Genomic DNA, 27,432 nt, shown 5'->3' with positions numbered 1-27,432 from the left:
GTGTGTAAACATGCTTATGAGTATAGAGGTAGTAATGATACTCATCCAGCATTCTTCCAGGGGTATTGTAGAGAAAAGGATGCATAAGCTATCACCTGAGTTCGGCGTGCTTTTATAAAAAACTGGGGATTTTTCAGAGATCCTTGAAGTTTTCCTGATTCACTGTAAAGGACAGTCTTGGCGAAATCACAGTTGGAGGCTAAAGGAAACAGGTAAGGGGCTGTTAGAGAAGACATCCGTTTGTAGAAGATCAAAGCACATTTGATGAGCCACAAATTGGGCATCATAATGGGCGCCTTCCTGCCTGCAGAGCTCGAGGAAGAGGACGGGTGTGTCCCTGTGGACCACAGAGAGGTGGCCAACACCGCCTGATCTGCCTGAGTCCCTGCACCCCACCTCAGCTCGAGGAAGAGGACGGGTGTGTCCCTGTGGACCACAGAGAGGTGGCCAACACCGCCTGATCCACCTCAGTCCCTGCACCCCACATGCCCGTTGGCATCACTGACACTGAGGGCTTTTGTTGAATGAATCACTCTGTGGGCGCCCTCACTGTTTAGACCAGTGGATTATGGAGGCCAAGGGACTAGTCCCGGCAGTGCTGAGAGCCCGACCAGCAAGGCCATGTGCTTTCTGGAAGGAAAAGCAAACTACAGAAGCTGTTGGCATTTGAGAAGAAAGCAGGAGCCACCTGAACCTCTGAAGTACGTCACAGAGATATGATAGCATAGTGGAAGCCGGTCTGGACCATTCACACAGCCTTCTGCCCTGAATGAAACTCCTCCCAAAGCCGCTTATTTCTGACCTCCACCCCACCCCCTACCCAGGAGTCCCTGGCTGCAGAGAGGACCCACAGCCATGCAGGTCATCATGACACTTAGCTTCCAATATGGAGGGAAGAAGGGCCCTGACCAGGCAAGGGCCCTTTAAAGGGAGAGGCAGGAAGTCGAGAAAGTGAGAAACCATCCTTCCCTGGAATTGCCCCAAATCAATGAAGGCTAATTCCTTTTATATAACATTTATGATTCTTAAAATTCATGAAACTCACACATGTTTATTGTATAAAATTTAGAAAATTCTAGTAGATTTTTAAAAATAGGTCATCACTCATTATCCCACAACACATGGATAACTGGGTTTTGTTGTTATGGTTTTTTGTTTCTTTGGTTCATTTCTGGCTGTACTGGGTCTTTGTTGCAACTCAAGGGCTCTCTAATTATGGCACTTAGGCTTCGTTCCTCTGAGGCCTGTGGGATCTTAGTTCCCCATCCAGGGATCCAACCCACATCCCCTGCATTGGCAGGCGGATTCTTAACCACTGGACCACCAGGGAAGTCCCCAGATAACTGTTTTAACATTTTGGCATATTTTATTCCAATCTTTTTTCTATATGGTACTCTATTTTTTTTCTTTTACTGTTCACGAATGGTATCAGACTGGTACAAGGTTTTCATTTCTAGGTGGTGGTTGTTTTCTACTTGGCATGTAAATATGTCTTTCTTGTCATTACCTGTTATTCAGAAACGTGATACATGCTGCATGACATCCCATCAGTAGACATCCCAGGAGACTGTCACCCATTGAGTTCCCTCTTGTTTGGGGGCCTGATTTGTCACGTTGCCCTCATTGCTGTGCAGGTTGTAACTAGGAAGCTTCACACTTGCTCTGTCTTTTGGAGCCTTTACGTTCTGCCAGAGGCTATGGCATCATCAGACCAGAATTCTCTGAGGACCCCGTTACCAGGCCACTGTCTGGTGACACTTACAGATGCCCCAGCCTCCCCTTGATTGGTGCACAGTGGAAGGTGCTGGGCCCAGAGTCGGGAGATCCTGGGTCAGGTCTCAGCTCTGTCACCCGGTCTGAGCTCTGTCACCCGGGCAGCAGCAGTGTCCTCAGTAGCAGAACAGGAAGATTGGACCAGAGCTCAGGCAGACTTGAAGGGCCTGCCCGTTTCTCAGCTCCTTGAACTTGATCACCCAACTCCTTCCCCAAAGCTGGGCTCTCCGTCCTCCCCGAGCTGGCCCTGTGCAGCCTGTCTGTCGGGTGGCCTTCAGGGAAAGGGCTCCCCAGGACGTGGGGGGCAGCATGAGGGTCAGGGGAAGAGCCCGGGTCTCAAAGTCATTCCAGAGTTTGATTCCTGGTGCTGTGAGTACAGAAACCCTGGGCAGGGCTCTCAGTTTCTTTACTCTGGCCTTAGTTTCCTCCTGAGTAAAGGGAGGCCTGGCGCATCATCTGCACACACGCCATCAGCAAATGGCTACCAGACACCCTGCCTGGCCCATTTGCAAAATGTTGGTTCACTTCCCGCACCACCGGTCTCTTCCAACCCTAAGGAACCCAGCATCTTCCATGTTTGACTTGTGAAAATCAGGCCAGTCCATCTGCATCACAAGACCCCTGTATTTGCAGCTGCAGGTGTTGGGTAAAGTGCCCTGTTTTCGTGTTGTATCATCATCCTAAGAGACTGAATTTAAAATCTTAACTAGTTCCCCTTGGGTGCTGCTAACACTGGCGGCAAAAAGTTCTGAGTTCAGATGATTGAGGGGCCGTTAGTGCCTTTAACCTCTGGAGGTTAATAACCACAGAATAACTGCCTTCCAAAATCCACACGCCACGTGTGTGTGGAACCCACCTTCTAAAGCAAGAACAGTGTGGTTCCCTCCAGCCACACGTCAGAGGCAACTCCGAGAGTTCAGCAGAGACCTGTTTCCACGTGGCCTGGAGAATTTGGGGGCCCCTGGGCTGATATAAAACAAATTAAGAGAGGTGCCAAGCATCTGGGCCTAAGCACAGACGTCTGGGGCTCCTGTTCTGGGATATCGTTAAAAGAAACTTTGGGGAACCAGCCTTCAGAATGAGAAGTTTCCTTTAGGAAACCGAGGGAGAGCCAGATAATTGAACTCATTGATTTCCTTCACGGCTTGTTTGCCCTTTCATTCTCTTCCTGAGGTGCTGTTTGTTGAGGAATGTCTCCAATTGCCAGAAAGACAGTGGGGTGTCTCGTATTCCCCCCTCCGCCCCCGCCAGCTCTCCTTTCAGCCAGAGCTGAGCTCTGAGGCGAGCCTGCAGTATGAATTTTTAATGCAGAACTTTATGGCATCGCTCTGGCAGCCTGGCCGCATTGCTCTCCTGAGCTTTGAGATTTCATGCTCTGCTGAACAGAGCAGAGACTCAGGGCCTTCAGCATCAGTGAGGATTAACCCCCACGTGACTGCACGTATGCCCTCCGATTTCCCTAAAGGTAAAGTTGGGAGAAAATATTAAAATTATGTGGTGTTTGGAATGTTATCCACAGAGCCTGGATGCAGAAACAGAGCATAATCTTGAAATTTCATAGGAAAACATATATTTTTAGCTTTTCATTTATCTTTCTTTTAAAATTTGCCTATTTTTATTTTGATGCATTTGTGTGGTCTTTCTACCCTAAAAAAAAAAAAAAAAAAAAGCGCCAATATATAGAATTTATGCAACATAAAGATTATTAGATCCTTCCGTTTTCCATGGAAAGCCCCCGGGTACTTAGAAACTTAGGATTTGTTGTCGATAAGGGGGAAAGGACAAGTTATGTGAAGTAGGTAATTCTGTGTGTAGGCATATGGTTGATTGGCCTTTTCTTCTGATAGCCTTCTAGTATTTTTCAAAGTTTCCAAATTAAAGGGGGGAAATTTTTAGAAGTTGTCTATGAAAATGACTTGAGCTTAAATGAGTTGGGGAAGGAATGGAGCCTTCGATCAGTGGTGCCAGAATAGCTGGCTAACACTCAGAGGATGAGAGATGAGGCAGAGCCCTGTGCAGAGTCAAGCCTCAACGTTTTAAATATTTACATATGAAAAACAAAGTCATAAAAACACTAGGAGAAATTTTAGATGGATATTTATATAATGTGAGGGTGGGAAAAAAATCTTTCAAAGCATTATGCCAAAGGTAGAACTCACAAAGAAAATTTCACAGCTTGCTGATGATTGATGAATGACTGGTAGATCAAGTGGCAAGAGTATTTGCATTGTGTATGACAGGGAAAGAGAGTCTGTGTGTGTGTGTGTATGTGTGTGTGTGTGCACGCATATATATATAAGCACACTTCATTGGTGCCATTTTCCAAAAGTATTTGCTTTTCCTTCATGTCTGTGTGTCACAAGCTGGTGATTCTCACAGTATTTCAGACTTTTTCACTGTTATTATATTTGTCGTGGTGAGGTTGCCATTGCAAAAGTATTACAACTCACCGAAGGCTGAGGTGATGATTAGTGTTTTTTAGTATTAAATTTTTTTTAATTAAGGTATGTACATTTTTTTTAAGACATAATGCTATTGCACACGTAATAGACTACAGTCTAGTGTAAACAGAACTTTTATATACACTGAGAAACCTAAAAATTGACATGACTAACTTTATGGGGACTTGCTTTATGGAGGTAGTCTGGAACCAAGCCAGCACTATCTCCAAGGTATGCCTGTATATATAAAGAACCCTTAGAAATCAATAAGAAAAGATTTAATACCCAAAGAGAAAGCTCCATCTCCTTACTAGACATAGGCCTCTCAGACTCAAGCAAACTCATGATCCCTCCTGACTTCCTTCTTGCCTGCAGGCAGCTTCCCTTCCATTTTTCCCCTCCCTGGAGCATATTCGGTCCTCCCTCGTTGCAGAGATGAAGGTTCCTCCTTGACCCTGCTGTCTGACCGTATTAGCTCCCCCTCCTTGAGGCCTTCTGCACTCCTCCTGTCTTTGTCTCCGCTGTCACTCCAGTAACGGGGCTCTTTTCACCTCTTGTCTTTCCTTCTTCAGTCCCTCCCTAGCAAATCTCCCCGCTGCCAATCCTCCAAGTATCTGTAAGAGTATCTTTCCAAAATATAAATCTGATTCTGTTTGTATGGCTCGTCCTTAAAATCTTTCCATGGCTTTTTAAAATTCTATATATTTTTTTAGTTGAAGGATAGTTTCAGATGTGCAACATAGTGATTGAATATTTTTATAGTTTGTATGTACCATACAAAGTTATTACAATACTATTGACTATATCATTAACTGTACCGAAAGTGCTGTACATGACATTCTTGTGACCCATTAATTTTATAGCTGGTAGTTTGTACCTCTCTGTCCCTGCTTCACCTAGTTCACCAGTCCACCCACCTACTTCCCCTCTGGCAGCCGCTATTTTATTCTCTGTATCTGGAGTCTGCTTCTGTTTTGTTATATTTATTCATTCCACATACAGGTGAAAACACATGGCTCTTTCTTGCCTCCACTGAAAACTGATGCCATAGCGTCCGGGATGCCTCGTGACACAGCTCTGCCTTCATAGCCTCATTTCACACCGACTCTAAACCCCACCCCCACCCCGTAGAATTGCGGGCCTTTCCCCTGATCACCAGTTCCCACATCCCACTGCGCTGTTACAAGCCTTTTTCCACAAGCACATCGCCTGCCCCTCCACGCCTCATTCCTGCACCCACACTTATCTGCACCAGCCTCTGCGAGCATGTGAGGAGGGTTCTGGTCTCTCCTATTCCGTGGAGAGAATTTGGGGGTCTTGAATTTGTATCCAGAACGTAAACATCTTAATTTTCACTAAATCTGACTGCAGTGTAGCATTTCCTTCCATTGCAAATCAACAACTCAGAACAAGAACAGGTCTGTGGCTTTCTTGCAAGCAGAAATCCTAGTAATTTCACATCACATCACAGTCCTCGTAGATACCTTGAATACTGTTTAGATCCATGACTGCTTCTAAATGTCAGTAATTTGGGGGGTTTCTAATTAATTTATTTACTTTTGGCTGCTTTGCGTCTTAGTTTCCGCAAACAAGATCTTTCATTGCAGCGTGCAGGCTTAGTTGCCCTGTGCCATGCGGGATCTTAGTTCCCCAACCAGGGGTCGAACCCACATCCTGTCTTTTGGAAGGTGGATTCTTAACCACTGGACCACCAGGGAAGTCCCCAAAATGTCGGTAGTCCTTAGACCCGTTACTAGATCAGGAGACCACTGGGACAAAGGGTGTGCTGTATCAAGGTTCCTTAGCGTGTCCTTTGCAGGGGGAAGAACCCCTTTGGTACAGCAGCGCCAGGTGCTGCGGGCTCTCTCCCCTCCCCCGGCCCCAGTGTCAGAGGTGGGTGTACTCGGAGCTGTGTTTGGCCTGGGGAGCTCACGCTACTTGTCTCAGACCTTCTGTGCTCGATCCAGGAGATAAAGCATGGGCTGCAACAGTTCCACCACCTCTCCACCATGCTATGTGGATGCTCGTAGATGCTTGACTTGATATTTGTTAGGACAAAACTCAGCACTTGCCCATTGGCTGGTTTACTCCCCATATGTTTCCTTATCACCCATGATCATGAATGTGGCTAATATTCTGGATCCTAACTACTCACCCACATTGATCATTACTTCTACCTATTAATTGATCTTCTCTTGAGTTTTGGTGATTTCATTGTCCAGAAGTAATATAAATATATGAGCTAGATCCCATCAAATTTGTCATTAATCATTTTTAACATGATTTCAATAATTGAAAATTATTATTTCCTTCCCAATCCATTTCTTTATTATTTTTTATGATTTATTGTATCTTTAACTTGTCGGAATGTATTATAGCCTATGAGGTAAGGTATGTGTCTGTTTATTATTCTTCATACCGATTCTCAGCTTGCCCAATAATTCCTTCCTTCAGTATTTAACGTTGGACAAATCAGATGTAAATAATTACATATGTCTCTGGATTGCTGTCTGAAATTTCTTTCTATTGATCCAACTTTTCATTCTTATAAGTACCCAACTGTTTTAATAATGTTTCATTTTCTGTCTTGATAGCTACAATAAGTTTACTGCTATTGGGGTCACCTAAGTTTTCTATATGCATCTTGACATTTTACTGAGTTTTATAAATCAACTTGGAAGCTAAACTTATATTTATTTCTCTTTAACACAACTGCACATAAGAAATGTCATCATTAGCTTTCTTTGTCACTAGCATTTTGTAATTTGATTTTCTATAGATGAATTTATGCCATGTTATTTTAATTCCCACATGTTTAATATTTATATCCCTGTTGTAGATGAAATCATTTATTTCATTTTCTAGATATTTATTACTGGTACATAGAAGTGTCATTTTTTGTCTTTATCAAAAAACACGGGGCTTTGCTGAATTCTTGGGTCATGGGTTCTCTGCTGTTTTGCTCCAATGAATCCTTTTGGACAAGCATGTAGCCATATTACCTATAAGTAGTGAAAGGAGATCCAACCAGTCCACTCTGAAGGAGATCAGCCCTGGGTGTTCTTTGGAAGGAATGATGCTAAAGCTGAAACTCCAGTACTTTGGCCACCTCAAGCGAAGAGTTGACTCATTGGAAAAGACTCTGATGCTGGAGGGATTGGGGTCAGGAGGAAAAGGGGACGACAGAGGATGAGATGGCTGGATGGCATCACTGACTCGATGGACGTGAGTCTGAGTGAACTCCGGGAGTTGGTGATGGACAGGGAAGCCTGGCATGCTGTGATTCTTGGGGTCGCAGAGAGTCGGACACGACTGAGCAACTGAACTGAACTGAACTGAGTAAATTTGTGTGCTTTTCTGATAACCAGAATACCTGATTCTCCTCTTTCATTCCTGTTTTTTAAAAGGAGCATCTCTCTTATCTGTCTGTGGAGAGCAGTGGAGGCTCTTGGTTTAAATGTCTGTCCTGTTTGAGACCCCGCACTCTTGTGATTCCCATTTAAATTAGCTTTGACCTGGCTTTCAGATTCCATGTGACTGGAACCCTTCCTCTGTGTCATTTGGTGTGGTTCATTTTCTAGTAGGAAAATACTTCTATATATTGTGTTTCTTTCCATTTTTATATTGCATATTTTATGGATTGTCTTACTTTGTGATTTAAGACAAGTTCAAGCTTGTGTTTTATTATTTGCTACACCTCTAAGTATGACTTCTTTCTCTGTTATTTTGCTACATATAGTATTGGCTAGTGTGGCTTTAAAACCTTACCCTAGCCTTTTGAAAAAGTCTAGTTAATCTTTTCCTCTTTTGAGGTATGATTCTATTGCATTTTTTTAGGCTTGGGGTTTTCTTCCAATACATATTTTATTTCTATAGGTGAATTTGGCCTGGTAACATTTACCAGTATAACTCTTACCTTACATTTTTCTTTATTCTTAATACTCTCCTCCCCCCGCCCCCGCCAATTCATGTCATCTCTGTCATAAACTTTCTGATCTATTTAAGGAAGATGGACCACAGAGCATAATTGACTCTCTGAATGTCCTGGGTCCTCCAGGTGAGCCCTGCTCCAGATCCCCTCTTTTTACTGAAATTCAGTGTCAAATGCAGAACTATTGAACCCTTTGGAAACCTTTTAAAAGCCACATATTTATTTTAAATTCTCTTACCATACTGCACTGCTATTACATTATATGTCAAGCATAGCAGCAAGTTATACTTCACTACATTAGCCTCTCCTCCTTCTGCAGTGAGACCCAATCCTTCATAGAATACACTGAACCTACACATTCCGGCTGGTGATTTCCTTAAAGTTGTTTCGATTTTCCAAGGACCATGGGCTTCCCTGGTGGCTCAGACAGTAAACAATCTGCCTGCAATGCGGGAAACCTGGGTTCGATCCCTGGATTGGGAAGATCCCCTGGAGAAGGGAATGGCTGCCAATTCCAGTACTCTTGCCTGGAGAATCCCATGGACAGAGGAGCCTGGCGGGCTACAGCCCACTGGGTTGGAAAGAGTCGGACACAACTGAGCGACTAACACTTTAACTTCTGAGGATCTCCTCCTGCCTTCACAAAGCACCTGCTGCTCAGCGGGATTATCAACTACAGTGATAAGAATCCTTTATTCTCTGGCACATGGTAAATATTTTTGCACAAACTTGAGGCTTGCAAGCTAGGTACATCCTAAGGCACAAACATAGATACATTCTTATCATCACATTGTTTAACTTTTACTAAACTCAGAAATATACTTTCCAGGTATCCAGTGTCCTTGCTTATGGTTAAACCCAGGGAGTGCCCTACTCTGTCATTTGGAAAGCTGACTGGATCCAGTTTCCTGCCCAGAATCCCAGAGACATTATACATCAGTGGTCACTGCACATAGCTGAGCTGTAAGGCAGTTATTTGCTGACTGTGTCTTCCCAACAGAGGGCCCTCGGGGTTCTATCCACTGAAGTTTTCCAACCAACCATGAATGTACGGAAGAGGGTTTGGCTTGTCCAATAACAATCCCTTCCAAATTGTGAATTCTCTAATAAAACCAGGAAGGTCATTTGTTTGTTTAACTTCAAATTTTCTTCATACTGACCTCCAAAAAGTATTCCAGGTGCCTTTAATACCAGGTACAGAATCAGTGAAGCTCTTAGATTAAAACCTGGGAATTCGAGCTTAGAGTTCCATGGGAAAGATGCCTCTTTAAGACTTGGATTTGAATTAAAGCTCAACAACTCAGTAACCTGACATGACTAAGACATTCCCCACATAGGACTTTCTGAGTTCAGTGTTACTGTGACGCCCTGATGTACTGTTTGCTTGGCAACGAGGAAAAACTTTATGTTGCAATTAACCTTGCTATTTTTTTCCCTTATGTCTAAGTATCGTGAACTTCCTTTGTGGTATTTTAGTGATTAGACAGGATGGAGGGTGTTCTTAAAGATTCATGGCCAAACCCGATGATGTCAGACCAAAGGGAAGGGACGGTCTTCATGGGGCCAGCAAGTCTGGCCCCGTCTGAATTGTTTGTCTAACACTTCACAAGTAGAAGAGGAACCACTGAATTATTCATTTTCAAGTTGCCCTAAAAAAAGGCACTTACGCTGCCGAATTGCAGACTCTCGGTGCCAGCGAGAGGAAGAGGAAGGATGCTGTCTTTCCTTGGGACAGGCCACTGCCGTCGGCTGCCTGATTCTCCAGTTTCACTTCCCGACCCTGTGGGGTGAAGGAGACAAACCACCAGCTGCCTTAAGTGCAGGGCAGTTAAGGGGGTGGGGGCCATGGACAGAAGCTACCAGGGCCTCCGAAGCCACAGGTGAGCCAAGTGCTGGATTGATGGGGGGAGACCAGTGAAGGGGAGGCTCTGCAAGCAGCTCTGAAGGGCAGGAGGTGTGGTCAGAAGGCACCGGGGTGTAGAAGTGATCCGGAGGACAGCCCAGGGCCTTGAGGTGGGCCCAAGAAGTCCCAGGAAGTCGTCTCAGCCTTGGACTTGGAGGGGAAGGAAGCAGAGCGTAATAACTAGAATGCACCTGGAGAGGTTTCCTTATTCTGAGTTTTAACTTCTCTGCCACCAAACCTTCTCTTAACAATTCCTACCACATAGTACTTAGGAGAGAAAGGGGGTAATTAGAATCCCTCACATTCCCGCATAAACCCAGGGTTCTTATCCTAGACTGCTGCTTTCTGTGACCTTGAGCTTCTTGGTCACCACTCACGCCCCCGCCCTCAGTTTCCCCACCTGTGAAATCCAAGCAGCATCCTCCTGTCCACCTGCAGCGGTGGCAAGTCCCCTGTGCCCTCGGGAGATGGTACGATGCACAGGATCAGGGGCACCTGTCAGCCCAAGGCAGAGTGCTTACAGGTCAAGCCAACAGGGAAAAGAAAACGAAATCTGAAAGGAGGCTCTGAAAGTGCGAAAGCTCACATGGGGCAGGCCATGCTCCACCACCAAAAAGACCTATTTCTTAAATATCTGGAGGAAAGCAGCAGCACCCTGGGTCCACAGTCCTACTGGCCATGTCCTCTGCCCAAGACTCCCCCAACCAGCCAGCTCCCGGGGGACCCAGCGCTCAGGGTGGCGGCCTCGGGTCCCTCCAGATCCCGCGTGGAGGCGGCTGCTGGGAGCCTCTTTCCTGGAGGGAGGAAGGTTGGGATTCCTGTGTCCCCTCCAGAATCCACTTACTCTGTATCAAAGAGAGATACTCATGGATGATTTTTCAATCACGTTCTCCTTGCAAAAGTGTGCCTTTCATACACGTCGTTTTTCCTTCCCTTTGATGAGTTAACTGACATACTAAGAGGTTAACTGACGTGACTAAAACTAGCAAAGTACTCCTCATCTGTGTTCTTTCCCAGGGGCCACTCTGTAGCATCCTGCTTATCTCTGCACGGGTCTTCTGATCACCTCATTTCTGTGCCAACAGTGGTCAACAGCCTACATACCGACTTTATAGTTGAAAAGTTATAATGGAGAGACACTAAACTACTGTGATGGTCTATGCTTTTTTAATCACCTTATAATTTTGTTTGTTTGTTTGCTTGTTATTATGTTCAGTTTCTGACATACGATAGAGGACAGAACCCCTAGTGCCTACTGGACAATTCCAGCCGTGCTTTCCTGGCCCACCTGTCCTTACTGCCATTTTATCTTGAAGCTCCTTCCAGAATCCTTAGAGCCTCACATTCAGGACTCTTATTCTTTAATATAACCACTATACCATTATCATAGGTGGTGCAGTTGTAAAGAATCCTTCTGCCAGTGCAGGAGATGCAAGAGATGCAGGTTCAATCCTTGGGTCAGGAAGATCTCCTGGAGGAGGAAATGGCAACCCACTCCAGTGTTCTTGTCTGGAGAATTCCATGGACAGAAGAGCCTGGCAGGCTGCAGTCCGTGAGGCCACAAAGAGTCAACACACAACTGAGCAACTGAGCATGCACACTATTATCACATCAGAAGTTAACTTCTTTATATCATCAATACTTCAATTTCTAATTACCCCTAAACATCATACATGAAATTTTTTAAATTGTTTTGACTCAGGATCCAAATTCAGACCCACACATTGCAATTGGTTGTTATATCTTTTAAGTCTCATTCGTTTTTATTGAGCCATCTCTTTTTCTTTTCCTTTCAACCTGTTTGAAAGAGAAACCAGCTTACTTGCCCTGAAGAGTTTCCCACAGTCTCTCTCTTGTTTCCCCAGATGTAGTTTAGCTTGTTCCTCTGTCCTCTTATCCCTGCAAGTTTGTAGTTGAACCCAGAGGTCTGATCAGATTTAGACTGGAGTTCAGGGGCAAAACCTACTTCCTAGGCAGTTGTGATTATAATCTGTTGTCTTGGGTGTTGAAAATTAGCTGTGACCAGAAAAGAAAGATTCTGATTTTCATGAACAACAATAATAATGAGTGTGTGCGTGGGTTTACGAAGTTTTCTTTTTACCCTCCATCAATATTCTTATTTCGTCCTTGTGCCAATTACTTTGGCAAAGGCCACGCTATTCCTCCCAGGCAGATGACTGTCACGCTCCCAGATCTGCCCAAGGTCAAAGGACCAGGAGGCAGTGGGAGGGAGTCTGGCCTGTCTACCTGCCATGCCAGCCACATTCTGGTGACTCCAGCCCAAGGTGTCGTCACTCCATCCTACTTGTGACCCCTGCACTTGATTTAAGGGAAGAAAAGGATTTTCACACCAGACTGCTCCTCATAGCTTTTAGAGCAACAGTTTTAGAGAACGTGAGAGAAATGGCAAGAGGCATCTGAAGTTAATCCAGATGCTTATCCCAAGACGCTTCCATGACCTCAGGAGCAGCAGTCTCGTGAGTTAATTCTCCAGCCATGGCTGTCCCCGGTGCCCTACCCTGCGAGGACTGAACCTGGGTGATGGTCCCAGGCGGTTTCTGATCACATCGGACTGTACTTCAGGGAGTGGCTCAGATTAAACTAAAGGAGGATTTATTTAAATTATTTTGTGTAAGCAAGTCAGTTGAATCGTAGGGCCAGAAGGGAAATTTCCTTCCCATTTGGTATTGATGAGGCTTCACCAAAATTGATTTTAATCATTACTTGTATCACTGACATTTAAACATAACAGTCATCAGAAGGAACAAATTGTGGTTAATTTCTGAACAAGCAGAGGTGACCTTTTGGCCATTTAACTGTCTCTTGATACAGTTTTATTTGCAACAAGAGTAAAAACCACTATTTCCCGAGGGTCTGACGTAGCGGTCAAGCTCTACAACTGTTTCTCTGCCCAAACCTCGACTTGATCAGAGAGGGAGGGTCCACTCTGGGGTGACACGTTTGACTGGGGGCTTGGGGGCTTGAATGGATGCCAGGTAGTTTCACCCCAAAGCAGAGGCGGCTTAACCCGGGTGGAAAATGAGAGACAGGACCCATCATACAGCTGGGGGTTGTCAAGAAAACCCCTCCACAAAGGACGCTTTCTCCTCCCACCCCCCCCAGCCAATCCGTGTCGAGTCCTGTTTGTACCCAGCTCTGTGGGCCCCGGGAGGGACGGGGAGCAACAGGGAAATGAGCCAACAGCCCTGCCCTCTGGCAACTCACGCTCCCATGAACCCGGGTCTTTAGATACTTTTTCTTCCAGGGAGAGTGTTTGCCTCCTCTTTCAAGGGCTACAAAAAGTGGTCAGAAAAACTAAGTATTTTCCTTCTGCCGAAACAACTTACAGACTCTTTCCTTGAAAGTCATATTTACAACTTGGCTAAACAGCCCTCCACTTTCTGCTGTTTAGAATCCCAGCCAGTGAGTTGTTGCCTGTCACATGCAGGGTGGACTCGAGGAAGTGAAGGCGTCGTAGGTCCGCGTCATTCATCAGCCAGGATTTAGGGAGTGCTTGCTGTGTTCTCTGGGATCATGGCCGTGAATAAACAAGCCATCAGTATCTGAACGAGGTACTCAGAGGCAGAAATAAGTGCAATAAAAATAAATGAGCAGATGACGAGGAGCAGGGCTGCCAGGAGACCCTCAGAAGACAGTGGGCCCTTGAGCCAAGGCCTAGATGGCGACAGCAGCAGCATGTGGAGCTCAGCAGCGGGGACAGCCATGCGGACAAGCATGGTGGCTCTCAGGAACAGAATAAGGCTAGAGAACCCACAAGAGCATTTGTCGATTGAGCCACAAAAGGAAATGTGCACAGAATGCATGTCACTCGCAGACTAAAGCCTCAACCCCACCTCAGCGGCGCTGAGGGAGCAGTTGTGCACTTGGGCCTCTTTGTCTGGACAGCTGGACAAGCGGGAAATGAAACTGGAAAAGGAGCCGAGGTGTTGATGAGAGGTGAGCTCCCCCAGGGGTCCTGGCCCAGAGGACACTGGGAGGGAGGGAGCTGGGGAGCAGCCCGCTGAGCCTGTTGCGCTGCCTAAGGCAGACTGGCTGTGAACTCTGCCCTGGGAGCGAGAGGCAGCCAGGGGCTCTCCTGCCAGGCAACATGTTGAGACCAATGGGTGGAATGTGGGCTCAGGTTTTTTGAAAATAATATCGTCAAATCTGTGATGGCTCACTCTGTCTACAAAAAGAAGGAAATGCTTTCAAAGTACTTTGTATGACTTTACCTGACAAAGAGGAGACAAAAGAAATGAGAAGCCAGTCTCACTTATAAATATTTATGGGGAAAAATACTCAATAAAATATTAGCAAATAGAACTCAGGAGTGTGTTAAGTGCATAATATCCACAACCAAATGGGGGGCAAGTGACTGTCAGTATAATTTACCATTTCAGCGAGTCAGAGGAGAAGAACCTTCTAATTAGCTTCATAAATGCTTAAAAGGTACTTAATAAAATCAGTGTCCTTCTTTTATTAAAAAGCCTTAATAAAATATGAACAGTTGGCTATCGCATTAACAAAATACAAACACATGTATTTAAAGCCCAAAATGAGCAAAGCGTTTGATGGTACACCATTGGAGGCCTCACCTGTGATGTCAGCCACCATCTGACATTAGGCAAGGGTCCCCACTGTCACCCTAGCTATGTGTCTGGGGTCTGCTGTCATGAGGGAAAGAAATAGGAGGCGTAGAAGGGGCAGGAAGAGGCTGGCCTCGTGACGTGGTTGGGGTGGTTGCCATGGAAACACACGCTTAACAGACTCCCACCCCATGTGGTCTGGTTCAGTCTGGTTGTGCCTCCCTCTGCCTGCTGTTCTCTGCCTCCTTCAGGTTGCAGACCAGAGGTCCTCTCCTCCAAGAGCCTCTCTCCTCCTGTTTGCAAAGCTCGCTGTCCCTCCTTCTGGGCTGTCCCTGGACCCAAATTCCCTGGTGTCTTCACTCCCCTGCGCCCACCTGAGCAGGCAGTAACAGGGTCTCCCGTCTTTGAACTCCTGGGATGTACGGCATCTGTCCTTGTGGTCCCAGTAAGGTGAATGTCAGTGCCCTGTGCACTGCCAACCTGTGATGTTTGTTTCCCCATCGGATGTGGCACATAGTAGGTGCTCTGTAAGCATCACTGAGGGCAAGCTGCCCCAACTCCACTCACACCCCTGGGCCTCAGGCTGGTGCCGCCTTCTTCCTGTGCAGCCTTGCCCTGCCTGTCACACTGGACTCAGACCAGCCTTTCCTCTCCTGAGACCAAGTCCCACCTGCGTGCCCATGTGCAGGCGGAAGAGGCCCTTTTTCTGAGGACCCTCAACCCCCATTAAGGCGATTCTAGCCCTATAGACAAGACATCTCCTTATCCCTGGCCCTCTGGCTCCTCCTCCTCCTTGTTTTCCCACCAGTTCTTATTGCACGCGGTCCAGCAACCCTGCTTCTGGGCTCCTCTGCCCCTTTGTGCTGGGAGCCAGATCTGGAGACTGACCCACCTTCCTGATGGGCCAGGTGGCAGACATAGCATCCAGTGGGTGGGGCAAGCATTCACTTTACCAAGCATACTGGAACTTACTTAACCAGCATACTTGTTTTTAAAACAGGGAGAATGGATCTTTAGATATTTCTTCCTCTTTTGTTTTTCTTTTATTGTTTTGTTTTTTTGACTGCGTCACACCCCCACCAGGGATCGAACCGTGCTCTCTGCAGTGAAAGCAAAGGATCCTACCCCCTAGACTGCCAGGGAAGTCCCAGATATTTCTTCTTTTGATGCCTAAGAACTTTACAATCTAGAATTGAGGCTCTTGACCTGGGTCCAAGAAAATACACTGACCTTTGAAGTTCGCCCCGGATGCTTTTTCAACTGCCTTGTAGATTTACTTTGCTTAAATAGCTCCTGAAGTTGCAGGCTTGTTTGGGATTGAAATATGCTCCACCCTTGCCCCTGTGCCATCCCTCAGCACTCGGGAGACTAGTGTGAAAGGAAACACAGGGTTTCCATCGTGCATACGATTTCCCTACCGTCAGCCTTGACTGTGTCCTTTCAAGTTCCTCATAAAAAATCATGTGCCAGCCCAGAGACTACCCTGGAATGATCTGTGGGGAACCGATTGAATGAAACTGCATATTCCAGGCCAGGCTGAAATGATCCGCAGTCTGAAGCCAGAGCAAGCACAATGCTGCTCTGGTTAATGGTTCAGTGAAAGCTGTTTTGTCAGCTCGTAAAAAGGTGAGAGAACGTAATCTTTATAATAAATAGTTTTGCTGAGCAAACAATAACGTGCAGTTATTATGGACTTTGGAAAATAAATGATTTTAGGCTAACGTCAGGCTCCAGTTCCAACCCACTGACGTGGTATTTGAGCCTGCGAAACAAAAAGAAAGAAAAACCCCCTCGGGATATTGTTGACTGCCTGCTATGAGAGCACATGCCATCTAATTCATAACTATACTTTTCAGATAACATTTCTAGTTGCTTTTTTAACCCCTGGACACTTTCATGTTACTTATTGAGGACAGTTTGTCTGGTAGGATTCATGTTGTTGGGGAGGGACGGGGGCAGCAGCAGCTTGGCGAGGAGTGGGTTGTATGGACTCTGCGGCAGACAAGTTATAAGATTCGACCAGCACTGACAAGTCTGCCAGCACTTCCCAAGGGCTGCACTTCATGTCTCCAGGAGTCCTGATCACATTTTGGTACCCAGTGGGTTGTGTTTTTCATCTCACCTTTTAAAAAGCATGCCCGCTTGGGAAGGTGCATCACTGAGCCTACAGACTCCTATAGTAATCATCTGAACTTTTCCTCGCCCACTGCATCTCTGGTTCCTACCACTGTCTCCTGTGACTCTGGTCCCATCTAGCCCCCCTGGGCCCTGCTGTCTTCAGGGGAGCTGGTGTTGAATTCCCTGGCCCTGGAACAGCAGGGCTCAGTGTTGGCATTATCATCTGAAAGCTCTGGAAATACGAGACTTGCTGTCATAATGAAAGGTAAGGGCCATACTTGTTATCACATTCAATATTTTGGTCAGTTTAGCAGTTGCCTAGTAACCAAAGTTAAACTGACGAGAAGATGGAAAAACTTGAAATTCATTTCCAGGGATTGCTGCAGAATGCCAAAAAGACACCTTCCTGTTTAAATGTGGCTAATTTTTTTTTTTAATCAGTGACTTGAAATCTTTCAGAGCTGATACATTGTTTTCTGGGTATTAGGTATTGTAATGACCAAACAAAACCATTCACCTAGGAGGCACTCAGGCCCACCCCGGCCCCTAAATCTGGCTGGATCTGGACATCACTTCCCAGACCCTCCAGGTCCCAGCTTTGCCGACCCAGCCTCTATGTGAAGCCAGATCTCTAAGAATACCTCTCTTTTCTAGCCCAGGCCTGTGTCTGACCTTGTCCTGACCCCATGGCCAATGGCAGTGGCCAGTCAAGAAGTGAAGGGTGGATTAAAAATAAGTGAGTGTCGGTCCCCAGACAGTCACACTTCACCCTTAATCTCCAGAACAGAAGTTGGGCCATTTTACCAGGGGGATCACTTCCTCCTGATGCTGAGAATTAAAGGCAAAGCCCTGGGAATTTCCTGGAGGTCCAGTGGTTAGGACTTCAAGCTTCCACTGCAGGAGGCATAGGTTCGATCCCTAGTCAGAGAACTAAGATCCTGCAAGCCGCACAGCATGGAGCAAGGAAGGAAGGAATGAAAGAAAGAAAAAGAAGGAAAGAAAGCAAGGTGCAGCTCTGGCCAAAGAGTTTTCCTGGTGGAAAGGCGCTATCAGCTTACTCTGGAGACCTAGGGTCATTCCCTGCCTTTCCTTCCTTCACTCAGCAAAATGCATTGAACAGTGCTGTGTGTCTTTTTTTGATTCATCCTGAGAAATACACAGCAGGTCTGCCTCTCTATGCTCCCCACCTCCCTGTGTACACTGCCAGGCAGAGTAGCTGGTAACCCCAGGAAAAACAAGGCCCCAGAGGAGGACACCCATCTCTGGAAGGCAGTCAGATGGGCCCGTCATATGAAATAAGTGCAAAAAATACACTCGAGGAAACATAAAGCAAAACCAAGGAATAATTTAATAATGAAGGGAGTGGGAATGACAGGTATGAGAGACAGAAAAACTAAACCAAGGAAGCGGAGAAGAGATGGATCCCAGGCTGAGCACAAGTACAGGGGATCAAGCTGAAGAGCTGTCCAGAGGGGCAGGAGAAGATCAGGACACAGCAAATGGAGGGAAAGTTTGGACAACGTGACAGGCGGAAGTAGGTGTGCCGACAGTAGCCAGGTAATGGGAGAGCCACACTGAGCAGAAGACTATCTAAATAACGGAGATAACTTAGCCAGAATTAAAGAGGAAGGGGCTCGTGGAAGATACAACAGGAGAAATTCAGGAAACCCTCCCTGAGGCCGGTGCTCAGGATCTCTGCTCTCCCAGCCCCGGCCGTTCCCCATCCACCTGCTGGGTCCTGCAGCCACCAGCTCCCCAACGTGCTCCAGAGAGAAGGGAGACAGGGCCCCTGGAGGTCTTATTTCAGGTGCTCAGTAGCCAAGCGTTTCTGTCTGCCTCTTGTAAACGCAGCCCCGGCAGACTTTATAGGACCCACATCTGCCCGCACCTGTCCTGTGGCCAGGGAGCTTGTAGGTGTCTTGAAACATTCATGGACCAAGTGAGTGAGTGTCCAAATGATACCAGCAGCTGTTCCAAATGATACCAGCAGCTGGCGGGCTGGGTGGGTGGCTGCGTGGATCTGGACTTGGTGAATAACTGATTTAAGTTCAAAGCTGCATTTAAAAGTAGTGATTTGCCTTAGGAGAAGGTTGTTAACTTTTTATTGTCTCGCATACACAATGAAGTTTGTGCTCCATCAGCAGGTTGTCTAGACAGTTTTCGGTTCTGACCATCAAGTCCCCTTTTCTGTCACTAGCAGATCTTAACACTTTCCATGATGGTTTTACCCTCCGGAGTCACGGCAGTTTCTCTCTGATACCCTGAAGGTTTCCTTTTGAAATGGTGCAAGGAGATGTTTCACAATTGAAGCCACCCCAAGCCTACCCCCAGCCCCCAGCATTTCCCTGCGGGGCCCCAGTTTGAGTGTTTGTCTTAGAGACACTGCCTCCTTCACCAAGTTGTCCTAAAAATAGCTTCATTTAACCAGGCCATTTGATGAGGTGTTTCAGACTTTTCTCTGATGAGTCTGTAAGCAGGATACTGTTTCAAACAGATACCACAGTCTGTGAACCTGATCACCAGGCGTCTGTTACCTTGTTCAGGCTGACGAGAGTTGATGAAATTGCCTGGAATCGCAGGGCACACCTAAAGGTTGGGAAAGCCTCAGGGCCTCAGGAGGGAACACACGATGCAGCAAATAGCGAAAACAGACCGGCCAGAGCCTGAGTAGCTCATCCCACTCTCTGTATTAAGGGTAGGTGGTTAGGACCAGAGAATGAGGGTGGGTGGTTAGGACTAGAGAAGCAGGTTTGGGGAACAGAAGAACCCTGGAGTCAGCCTGTCTGGGCGCCCCGACCTGCCCCAGTGGGTAGACTGGCCGACCAGCCCATCACTGGAGGGACCAACTGCATTCAGGACCCTGATCAAAAGCTTAACACCAAGTCCTGTGCCAGCAGGGATGAGGGTGGAGGAGACAGACACTGGTGGGGAGACTGTGCTGCCTCCTGAGATGGAGCCACTGGCAGGGTTGGGGGAGGGGTGGAAGTAGGAGACGAGGTTCCCAGAGGTGGAGGGTGACGGGACAGGCAGTATAGGTCCAGGCTACATAGGGGTCCATATGTGGTGAGACAGATTGGAGCGGAGGTCTGTGGATGGGGGCCAAGAGCCTCGACGCAGAAGGACAGCCAAGGGAGTCCAGCAGGCAAGCCGTCCAGCGGGGAGGGGTGGGCCTGAGTCCTGCAGGTGGCAGAGCCAGCTCAGGTCCGCACAGGGCGTAGAATGAAGCAGCCGCAGCCGGAGGAGGTCTGTGCTGTAATGTCCCATCCCCTCTTTCACAGGGGTACTGAACCTCTCACAGGTAGCAGTCTTGACCTTGACCTCCTCGCTGGGGCCACCGTTGGGACCGGTCTGGGGCAGCGACTACCCTGGGAGTTCTGTTCAAACCTGCCACAGACTTTTGGAATTGTCCTTCTCAGTAGAACTCTGAGCATGGTTCCTCTCTCTCTCATGATGTTGTATGTTGGAAGCATATATATGCCTTCAAATTACTCAGGAAAGGACTTTCAGAACAGGAGGAAAAAAAAAAAAAAAAGCACCTGGTAACTCCCTGCGTGTGAGCAGGCTTGGAGGTGGGGTGTGACAGTGACTCAGCTGGTTCATGGTGCAGACAGCAGAGCCTCCCATCCTGCATCCCCAGCCTCTCCCCACCTCCCCTACCTGTCCATGGTTCTCTCAGTCCTGGCAAACTTCTACTCATCCTTCAAAACCCAGTTCACACATCACCTCCTCTGAAACCTTCCTGATTCCCTCCCCCAAGGAGAATCCAGCTCTGACTCCTCTGTTTTTCCAGAGCTCTCTGTTCAGAGCTCTGTTCAGGGCTCTCTTGGCAGGAGGCACTGTCTCCCCAAGGAGACTGGGTGCCCCTCAAGAGCACACCAGCTCTTTCCCTCGACGTAAGCCCACCTCCTCCCAGCAGGCATCCGTGTCCCCTCGCAGGTCTGCAGGCCTCCCGCCCCGACACTGGCCTGGCCTGCGTGCCCATGGGCCATGCTGCCAAGTTGGGAACAGTGGTGGCCCCTGAGCCTGCCTCGCCCATCGACTAACCTGCTCTCTCCCTCTCACCTCCCCAGGGCCGACGAAATTGAAATGATCATGACGGACCTTGAAAGAGCAAACCAGGTAGGATGTTTGATGGCTTCAGACATAAAATCACAAGAGCATAGCCCTTTCGGTCCTCACGGAAGAGGCTTCTCTCTAAGTCAGGTTGATGCTTTTTCTGATGCCACGAGGTATACATAAGCAGTCCCAGGTGTGATTTCCTTGCGAAAGTCTCTGATACGGTCCCTGCATCCCAGGCACCCCGTGGTGATGCTTTTTCTTTTCCTTCATCCATCTCTTAAGTCTCTACACTGCTCCCGTGACAGCTGTTATGCAGCAGAGTTTATACCAACATGTTAACCCTGCAGCAAAGTCTGTGCCTCCACCTTCTAATGGGTTGAGCCACTTGCTCTGGAGAAGGCTTCCAGCCAAGGGGCCCTCTCATCTGATTCTTAGTCGTCACATTGCTTTGTGGAAAGTACCCCCAGCACTGTGTCCCACACAGAATAGGCACACAGTATCCTCTAAACGGGGCTCCCAGGTGGTGGTAATAGTAAAGAACCCGCCTGCCAGTGCAGGAGACATAAGAGACACAGGTTCAGTCCCTGGGTCGGGAAGATCCCCTGGAGGAGGACATGGCAACCCACTCCAATGTTCTTGCCTGGAGAATCCAGTGGGCAGAGGAGCCTGATGGGCTACAGTCCATGGCGTCACAAAGACTCAGACACAACTGAAGACTTGGCACGCACACATCCCGGGGCTGTAAATACGGAGCTGCCACCCTGCCGAGCCCAGCCCCTCCTCAAGAACTCTGCAGAAGAGGAAAACATTTTGCTTCAGCAAATGGTGCTACTGCTTTGAAAAGGAAGGGGTCTCCCCCTTTTATTTTATTTTATTCTAGTCTATTTTTTAGTGGAGAGAAGCAGCCAGAGCTGGGTTAGGTTTCTCAGCCCCAGAAGACCACATGTGGGTGGTAGTGGCCTCTCCCCATTTAGTTCTACAGCCGGGCCACCCCACACACAGGGAAGCTCAGGGTAGCCCCAAGAGGATGAAAATCCTTCTCGAATCTGCAGTCTCAGCTCTCTGCCTTTTGAGGGTCCCACAGCGTGACTGCCTCCTGGCTGGCATTCCTAACCCCTTGGCAGACATTCAGGAAAGAGCGTCCCTGTTTGATCTTTAGCTCATGAAAATACTCTGAACTCTGACTGAAATGTGAAAGTCAGTTTATGCAGGAGAACGGTCATAGGTCGTCCGGGTTCCTTTCTTCTTTCTGAGGGTCCTAGGCCTGATCCATGTGGGGTGCTCAGTAGAGACGCCTGGACTGCATCACCCCAGGTAGCGTCTTTAAAGTAATTCAATTAAATGTATTTACTTACTGGCCATACTACATATCATGTGAGATCTTAGTTCCCTGACCAGGGATCGAACCCCTGTTCCCTGCATTAGAAGTGCAGGGTTTTAAGCACTAGACTGCCAGGGAAGTCCCAGTAGCATGTTTGTATGGCAACTTTGTGGTCACAAGAAGAGCTGACCATTCTTGAGTAACTTTTCTTGTGCCTGGCTCTGTTCCGAGCACTTCACATGAACCGAGCCCCTTAAACCTCACAGGTTTCCACCAAGATCAGTGTAGTTATGACTCCCATTTTACAAATAAGCAAACTGAGGTCAGCAGCCGGTCAGTTGCAGAGTCAGGCCTGGAACCTACACTCTTCACCACACTCAGAAACAGGGCTGGAGTCCAAGGGCTCATTTTGCCTTTCTTTCAAATTCCCAAAAACACCCATTCCGCTCCCTGCCCTAAAGCACTACTTCTGCTCCAGTTCACAAAGGTGCCTAAGCATTTATTTACCTTAATTTACTATAAACTAATTTACTTTGGCCCCTTTGTTCTTATTCAAGTAGCACACTGCTCAACTTTCCAGAGACCATATTTGTTAAGCTTCCCTGTCACAGGACTGTCATTCGCATTTCTCAAATTTCCACCCATCCACTCTCTCCCCCTGGCCAATCCTGGGCCAGCCACCCCTTCTGAAGGCACTCTGGGCTAAGCTCTGGTTTGTTAGATAACCCGATTCTGTGCATGTCAAGCGCTCAGGTTCCAATTAGTCTGCAGGTACTAAGCATATTTGGCAGAGGTGACGCTTTTCTCAAAATGCCTAAGGCCCTGGGTGGCTATGGGTCCTTGGAGATGCCAGGCAGGACCCTGCAGAAGGTGCTGCTTCCAAGGCGGCAGTTTGCTCAGGTCCCCACTCGGTACTTCCTGGCTGTGTGGCCTTGGATAAGTCTCTTCACTGATTATATTTCTTTAAAAAAGAAAAGAAAAAGATGAACTTTGCAGACCTTATGCCAAGGAAAATTAATCCAGTCACACAAAAAAAGAAAACAAATACTATGTGATTCCTCCTCTATGAGGTCCCTGCTGCTGCCGCTGCGAAGTCACTTCAGTCGTGTCCGACTCTGCGACCCCACAGACGGCAGCCCACCAGGCTCCCCCGTCCCTGGGATTCTCCAGGCAAGAACACTGGAGTGGGTTGCCATTTCCTTCTCCAATGCATAAAGTGAAAAGTGAAGGTGAAGTCGCTCAGTCGTGTCCAACTCTTAGCGATCCCATGGACTGAAGCCTACCAGGCTCCTCCGTCCATGGGATTTTCCAGAGTACTGGAGTGGGGTGCCGTTGCCTTCTCTGATATGAGGTCCCTACAGTCATCAAATTCATAGAGACAGTAGAAGGGTGGGTATCAGGGGCTGGGGGAATGGGGAATTATAGTATTTAATAGGGTCAGGCTTTCAGTTCTGCAAGATAAAAAGTTTTAGAGATGGTTGCCCGACAGTGCAAATATGCTTAACACTACTATAAAATCCATACTTAAAAATGATTAAGATGGTGTATTATATGTGATTGTATTTTACCATAATTTAATTTTTTTAATTTAAAAAAGAAACTTGTTAATGTTCGAGAGAGGAGGAAGGGAGGGAACGATAGCAAGTGCAGGCAGTCCTCAGAGAGATTTCGGGTTCAAGGCCGCCGCAGCAGAGCAGGTATCACAGTGCAAGTCGCTCAAATGTTTCAGCTTCCCAGTACATGTAAACGTTATGTTTATGCTACACTGCAAGTCTGTTAAGTGTGCAATAGCAGTATGTCTGAACAAACAATGAACATACATACCTTAATTTTATTTTTTTATTTTTATTTTTTTTCATACCTTAATTTTAAAAGAAAGCTATTGGAAAAACACTGCCAGTGGACTTGCTCCAACACAGCGTTGCCACCAACCTTCAATTTGTAAAAAGCAATGTTTGGAAAGCACAGTAAAGAGAAGCATGATAAAAGGAGGTCTGCCTGCACTTCCTTTGCAGGATTATTTGTAGAATTAGAGGCAAAATGCCCGGAAGTGGGGGGCTTCCTGCATGGCTCAGTGGCAAAAGAATCTGCTTGCCAGTGCAGGAGGCGTGGGTTCTATCCCTGAAGTCAGGAAGATTCCCCTGGATGGGGGGATGTCAACCTATTCCATCCAGTATTCTTGCCTGGGAAATGTCATGGACAGAGGAGCCTGGCAGATTACAGTCCATGGGGTCACAAAGAAATGGACATGGGCAGCATGCATGCACACATGCCTGGAAGTGAGTGCCTTAATTCATGCTCTGTAGTTGCTAACATAGTCAGGTTCACAGGGAGAATTCCAAAGTCCCACCCTAGGGAAGTACCAGCACGGTGAGGGTATGCGGAGGTATAGGAGAGCCTAACCAGCCACTCAGGGCGAGTTCATAGCCGGATGTGGCTGCCAAAGGAGATTAATGCAACCTCAGGCTGCATTAATAGAAATAGTCTCTGGAATGAAGGAGGTGATGATTCAGCACCCATCTGTAGCAATTAGTCCTTGCTCAGGGAATTGTCATTTGTCCTAGAAACCTGGGAGGAATGCAGGCATTCAGGGAGTGCTTTCAGGGTCCACTCCATGGCCAGGATGGGGAAGGGACCCACACAGGAGGGAAACCAGGAGGTTTGGGGACATCTTTATTCTTTGGGGAGCAGAGAAAGAAAACAGAGGGACTTGACACATGGGGAACTTGGGATGTTAAGAGATTAGAAAGGGGAAGGCCTAGGGTGGTGGTTGTGGATTCTGGCCTTGCAGCTCTCCAGGACTGGCCGTGGAAGGGGTTGGGCTTTGTCATGGCTGAGGGCAGAGGCTAATGGGAGGGAGCTCCCCTCATCCCATGCAAAGAAGCTTGTTCTCAGCAGTGAGTCACCAGAGGCGCCTGGAGCTGCCTTCTAAAGGAGTGAGCTCCCCGTCGACAGAGCTATGTGAGCAGATATGGGCCAGACCTCGCTGAGTGTGTGAGGTGGAGGATCCAGACACAGAGCAAACAGAAAGTGCTTGGACTCGATGACTCAGCGGGTGGACAAGGGTGACTCAACGAGGAGAAAAACTTCCCGGGTAGAGAGGGAGGAGGGCACCCAGGAAGGCAAGGAAGCACTCAAGGGTTCCAGGCTGTTCCAAAAAGCCACTCTGGGGACGTGGGCCCAGAGGAGGGGGTCCAGCCGGGTTTAGGGTGTCCTGAGAACAGTGGAGCGGCACAGGCAGGAGTGAGACGCCGGATTTGAGTTCTAGAGGGATTGCTGTGGTACGCATTAGAAGCGGAGGGGAGTGAAAGGACCGGAAGCCAGGAGAGCAGTGAGCAGCTGCTGAGATGGATCAGGGCAGGGATGTGCGGGCGGCTCGGCCCCCCAGTGACAAGGCAGAGGCGGAAGCGGGCGGGAGGAGGGGCACCGGGAGCTGCACCAGGGCGGGCACAGCCAGACATCTGGTTCCATGGCTTTCCTATCAGGGGAGAGCCCCAGGAGGAGCAATTTACTAGTTCATTGGCATATAACATTATTTTTGCACTGGGTTTATAGTCAAAACATTCTACTGAGACCTGAAGCTCTATTTTATAGCTAAAGTACTTCTGTTTCTAGTGAAGAAAAGTGGAAGAGAATCAGCACCAGGCGATTAGGAGCTGGGTTTATTTACACCTATTTGTTCAACTTTGAGATGTTTGTATTAATACCATCTTTACTGGTGATTATTAAGGTTCAGAGGGGCTTCCCAGGTGGCTCAGCAATAAAGAATCCACCTGCAGTGCAGGAGATGCGGGTTTGATCCCTGGGTTGGGAAGATCCCCTGGAGAAGGAAACGGCAACCCACCCCAGTATGCTTGCCTGGGAAGTTCCATGGACAGAGGAGCCTGGCAGGCTACAGTCCAAGGGGTCACAAAGAGTCAGACATGACTTACAGACTAAAAACAACAACAGAAAGTTCAGAGCTTTGGGGGCAGGAGGAGGTAGGGAAATTTGCTCTTCTGGCTTTTCTGAAATCATGACTCAGCAGTCAGTGGACTGTGACAGTCTAAGTTTATGGGAGTGGAGTGGTGTTGGAGGAGGTCCAGCTTTCAGCCTGGCTGACCCTTGAGAGGAGAAATTCAAATCAATATCCATCGAATCCCCCAGAAACACAGGCAGGGAGCCTGAACGGGACTGTAGCCACTGAACGGGGCCAGCTTGGGACACATGGCAATTAATCTCTCTGTGGACTTTTCTGACCTTCCTCCAACAGTGTCACTGAAGCAGGGCCGCCTCTGGCCCTAGCTGTGCCCCACAGCACTGGGTGGTGCTGCTGTGGAAGGGTGACCTGAAATTAGCTGTGTGCTTTCCAGAGCGATGGCATCTGTTCCCTTGGAAAGTCGATCGCTGGTCTTTGTAGTCTTGCTCCCCTTTCTCTTCCTCAAGAGTCCAGGCCCTGGAGGGAAGCAGGTCGAGGGGTCATCCTTGAGGAGACCTTGCCTTCTCCCAGAAATGGTCCAAATGTGTTATTTGTACTCGAGGAATATGGTGGCCAGGAGAACATCCCCCGAAGATGTCCAAATCCCAACCTCCACAACCTGCAAGTATGTTCATTTACTTGCAGAGCAGAGTCAAGCCTGTTAATCTGCTGACCTTGAGGTGTGAGAGTCCCTGGGATTATACAGGTGGGCCCTCCGTAGTCCCCAGCGTTTTCAGAGGCAGAGAGGGAGGCAGAGGGGTCAGAGTAAGGGGATGCGAGAATTCGATTGGCCACTGCGGGTGCTGAAGGCCACAGTGAGGAAGGGGCCACAAGCCAAGGAATGCGGGCATCCTCTACGAGCTGGAAACAGCCAGAACACAGATCCTCCCCCGGAGGTTCAGGAAGAACCCAGCCCTGCCAGCACCTTGAACTTACCCCAGTGAGCCCAGTAGCAGATGCCTGACCTCAGAACTGTGACGTGACCAACCTGTGGGACATAATAAACTCAATGTGTGGGAGTTTACTCCAGCAGCCTTCGGAAAGTCCTGCAGGGGGGACAGCCTTCCCTCAGGCCACGTTCCCAGCCATTCCCGTGGCTGCCACATCACTGGAGGGATTTGCTCAGCTCTGGTGTCCCTAAGCCTGGGGCCAGTTTGAGCAGGAGGCTAGATCAGAGACACACCACCTCCAGCACCACCATCAACCATATAAAACCAGTGACCTCAAGGCCACACCTTAAGCGGGTAAATGGGAAAGCCTGGCCAACAGGGGAGGTGGGGAGGATTCCCTCATGTTCCAGCCTTGTTTCTGAGGGAGAAGGAAATATACCCCTTGAGAGAAC

At 47.9% G+C, this 27,432-nt stretch overlaps 1 protein-coding gene across 10 annotated transcripts in view; it reads left to right on the top strand.

Moving 5' to 3' along the window:
* Window positions 1-27,432, top strand: part of CUX1 (cut like homeobox 1) — a 349,421-nt gene that overhangs the window by 225,004 nt on the left and 96,985 nt on the right. For all 10 annotated transcript variants that reach the window (XM_024985277.2, XM_024985276.2, XM_024985274.1 and 7 more), the window contains exon 9: window positions 20,823-20,871. In XM_024985277.2, coding sequence (XP_024841045.1) covers window positions 20,823-20,871 — 49 coding nt within the window. The remainder of the gene's footprint in view (window positions 1-20,822; window positions 20,872-27,432) is intronic.

The sequence above is a fragment of the Bos taurus genome, chromosome 25, assembly GCF_002263795.3.
Source record: "Bos taurus isolate L1 Dominette 01449 registration number 42190680 breed Hereford chromosome 25, ARS-UCD2.0, whole genome shotgun sequence".
Taxonomy (NCBI): domain Eukaryota; kingdom Metazoa; phylum Chordata; class Mammalia; order Artiodactyla; family Bovidae; genus Bos; species Bos taurus.
Note: the sequence above shows the minus strand (reverse complement) of the source record. Positions and strands in the feature narration are given on the sequence as shown.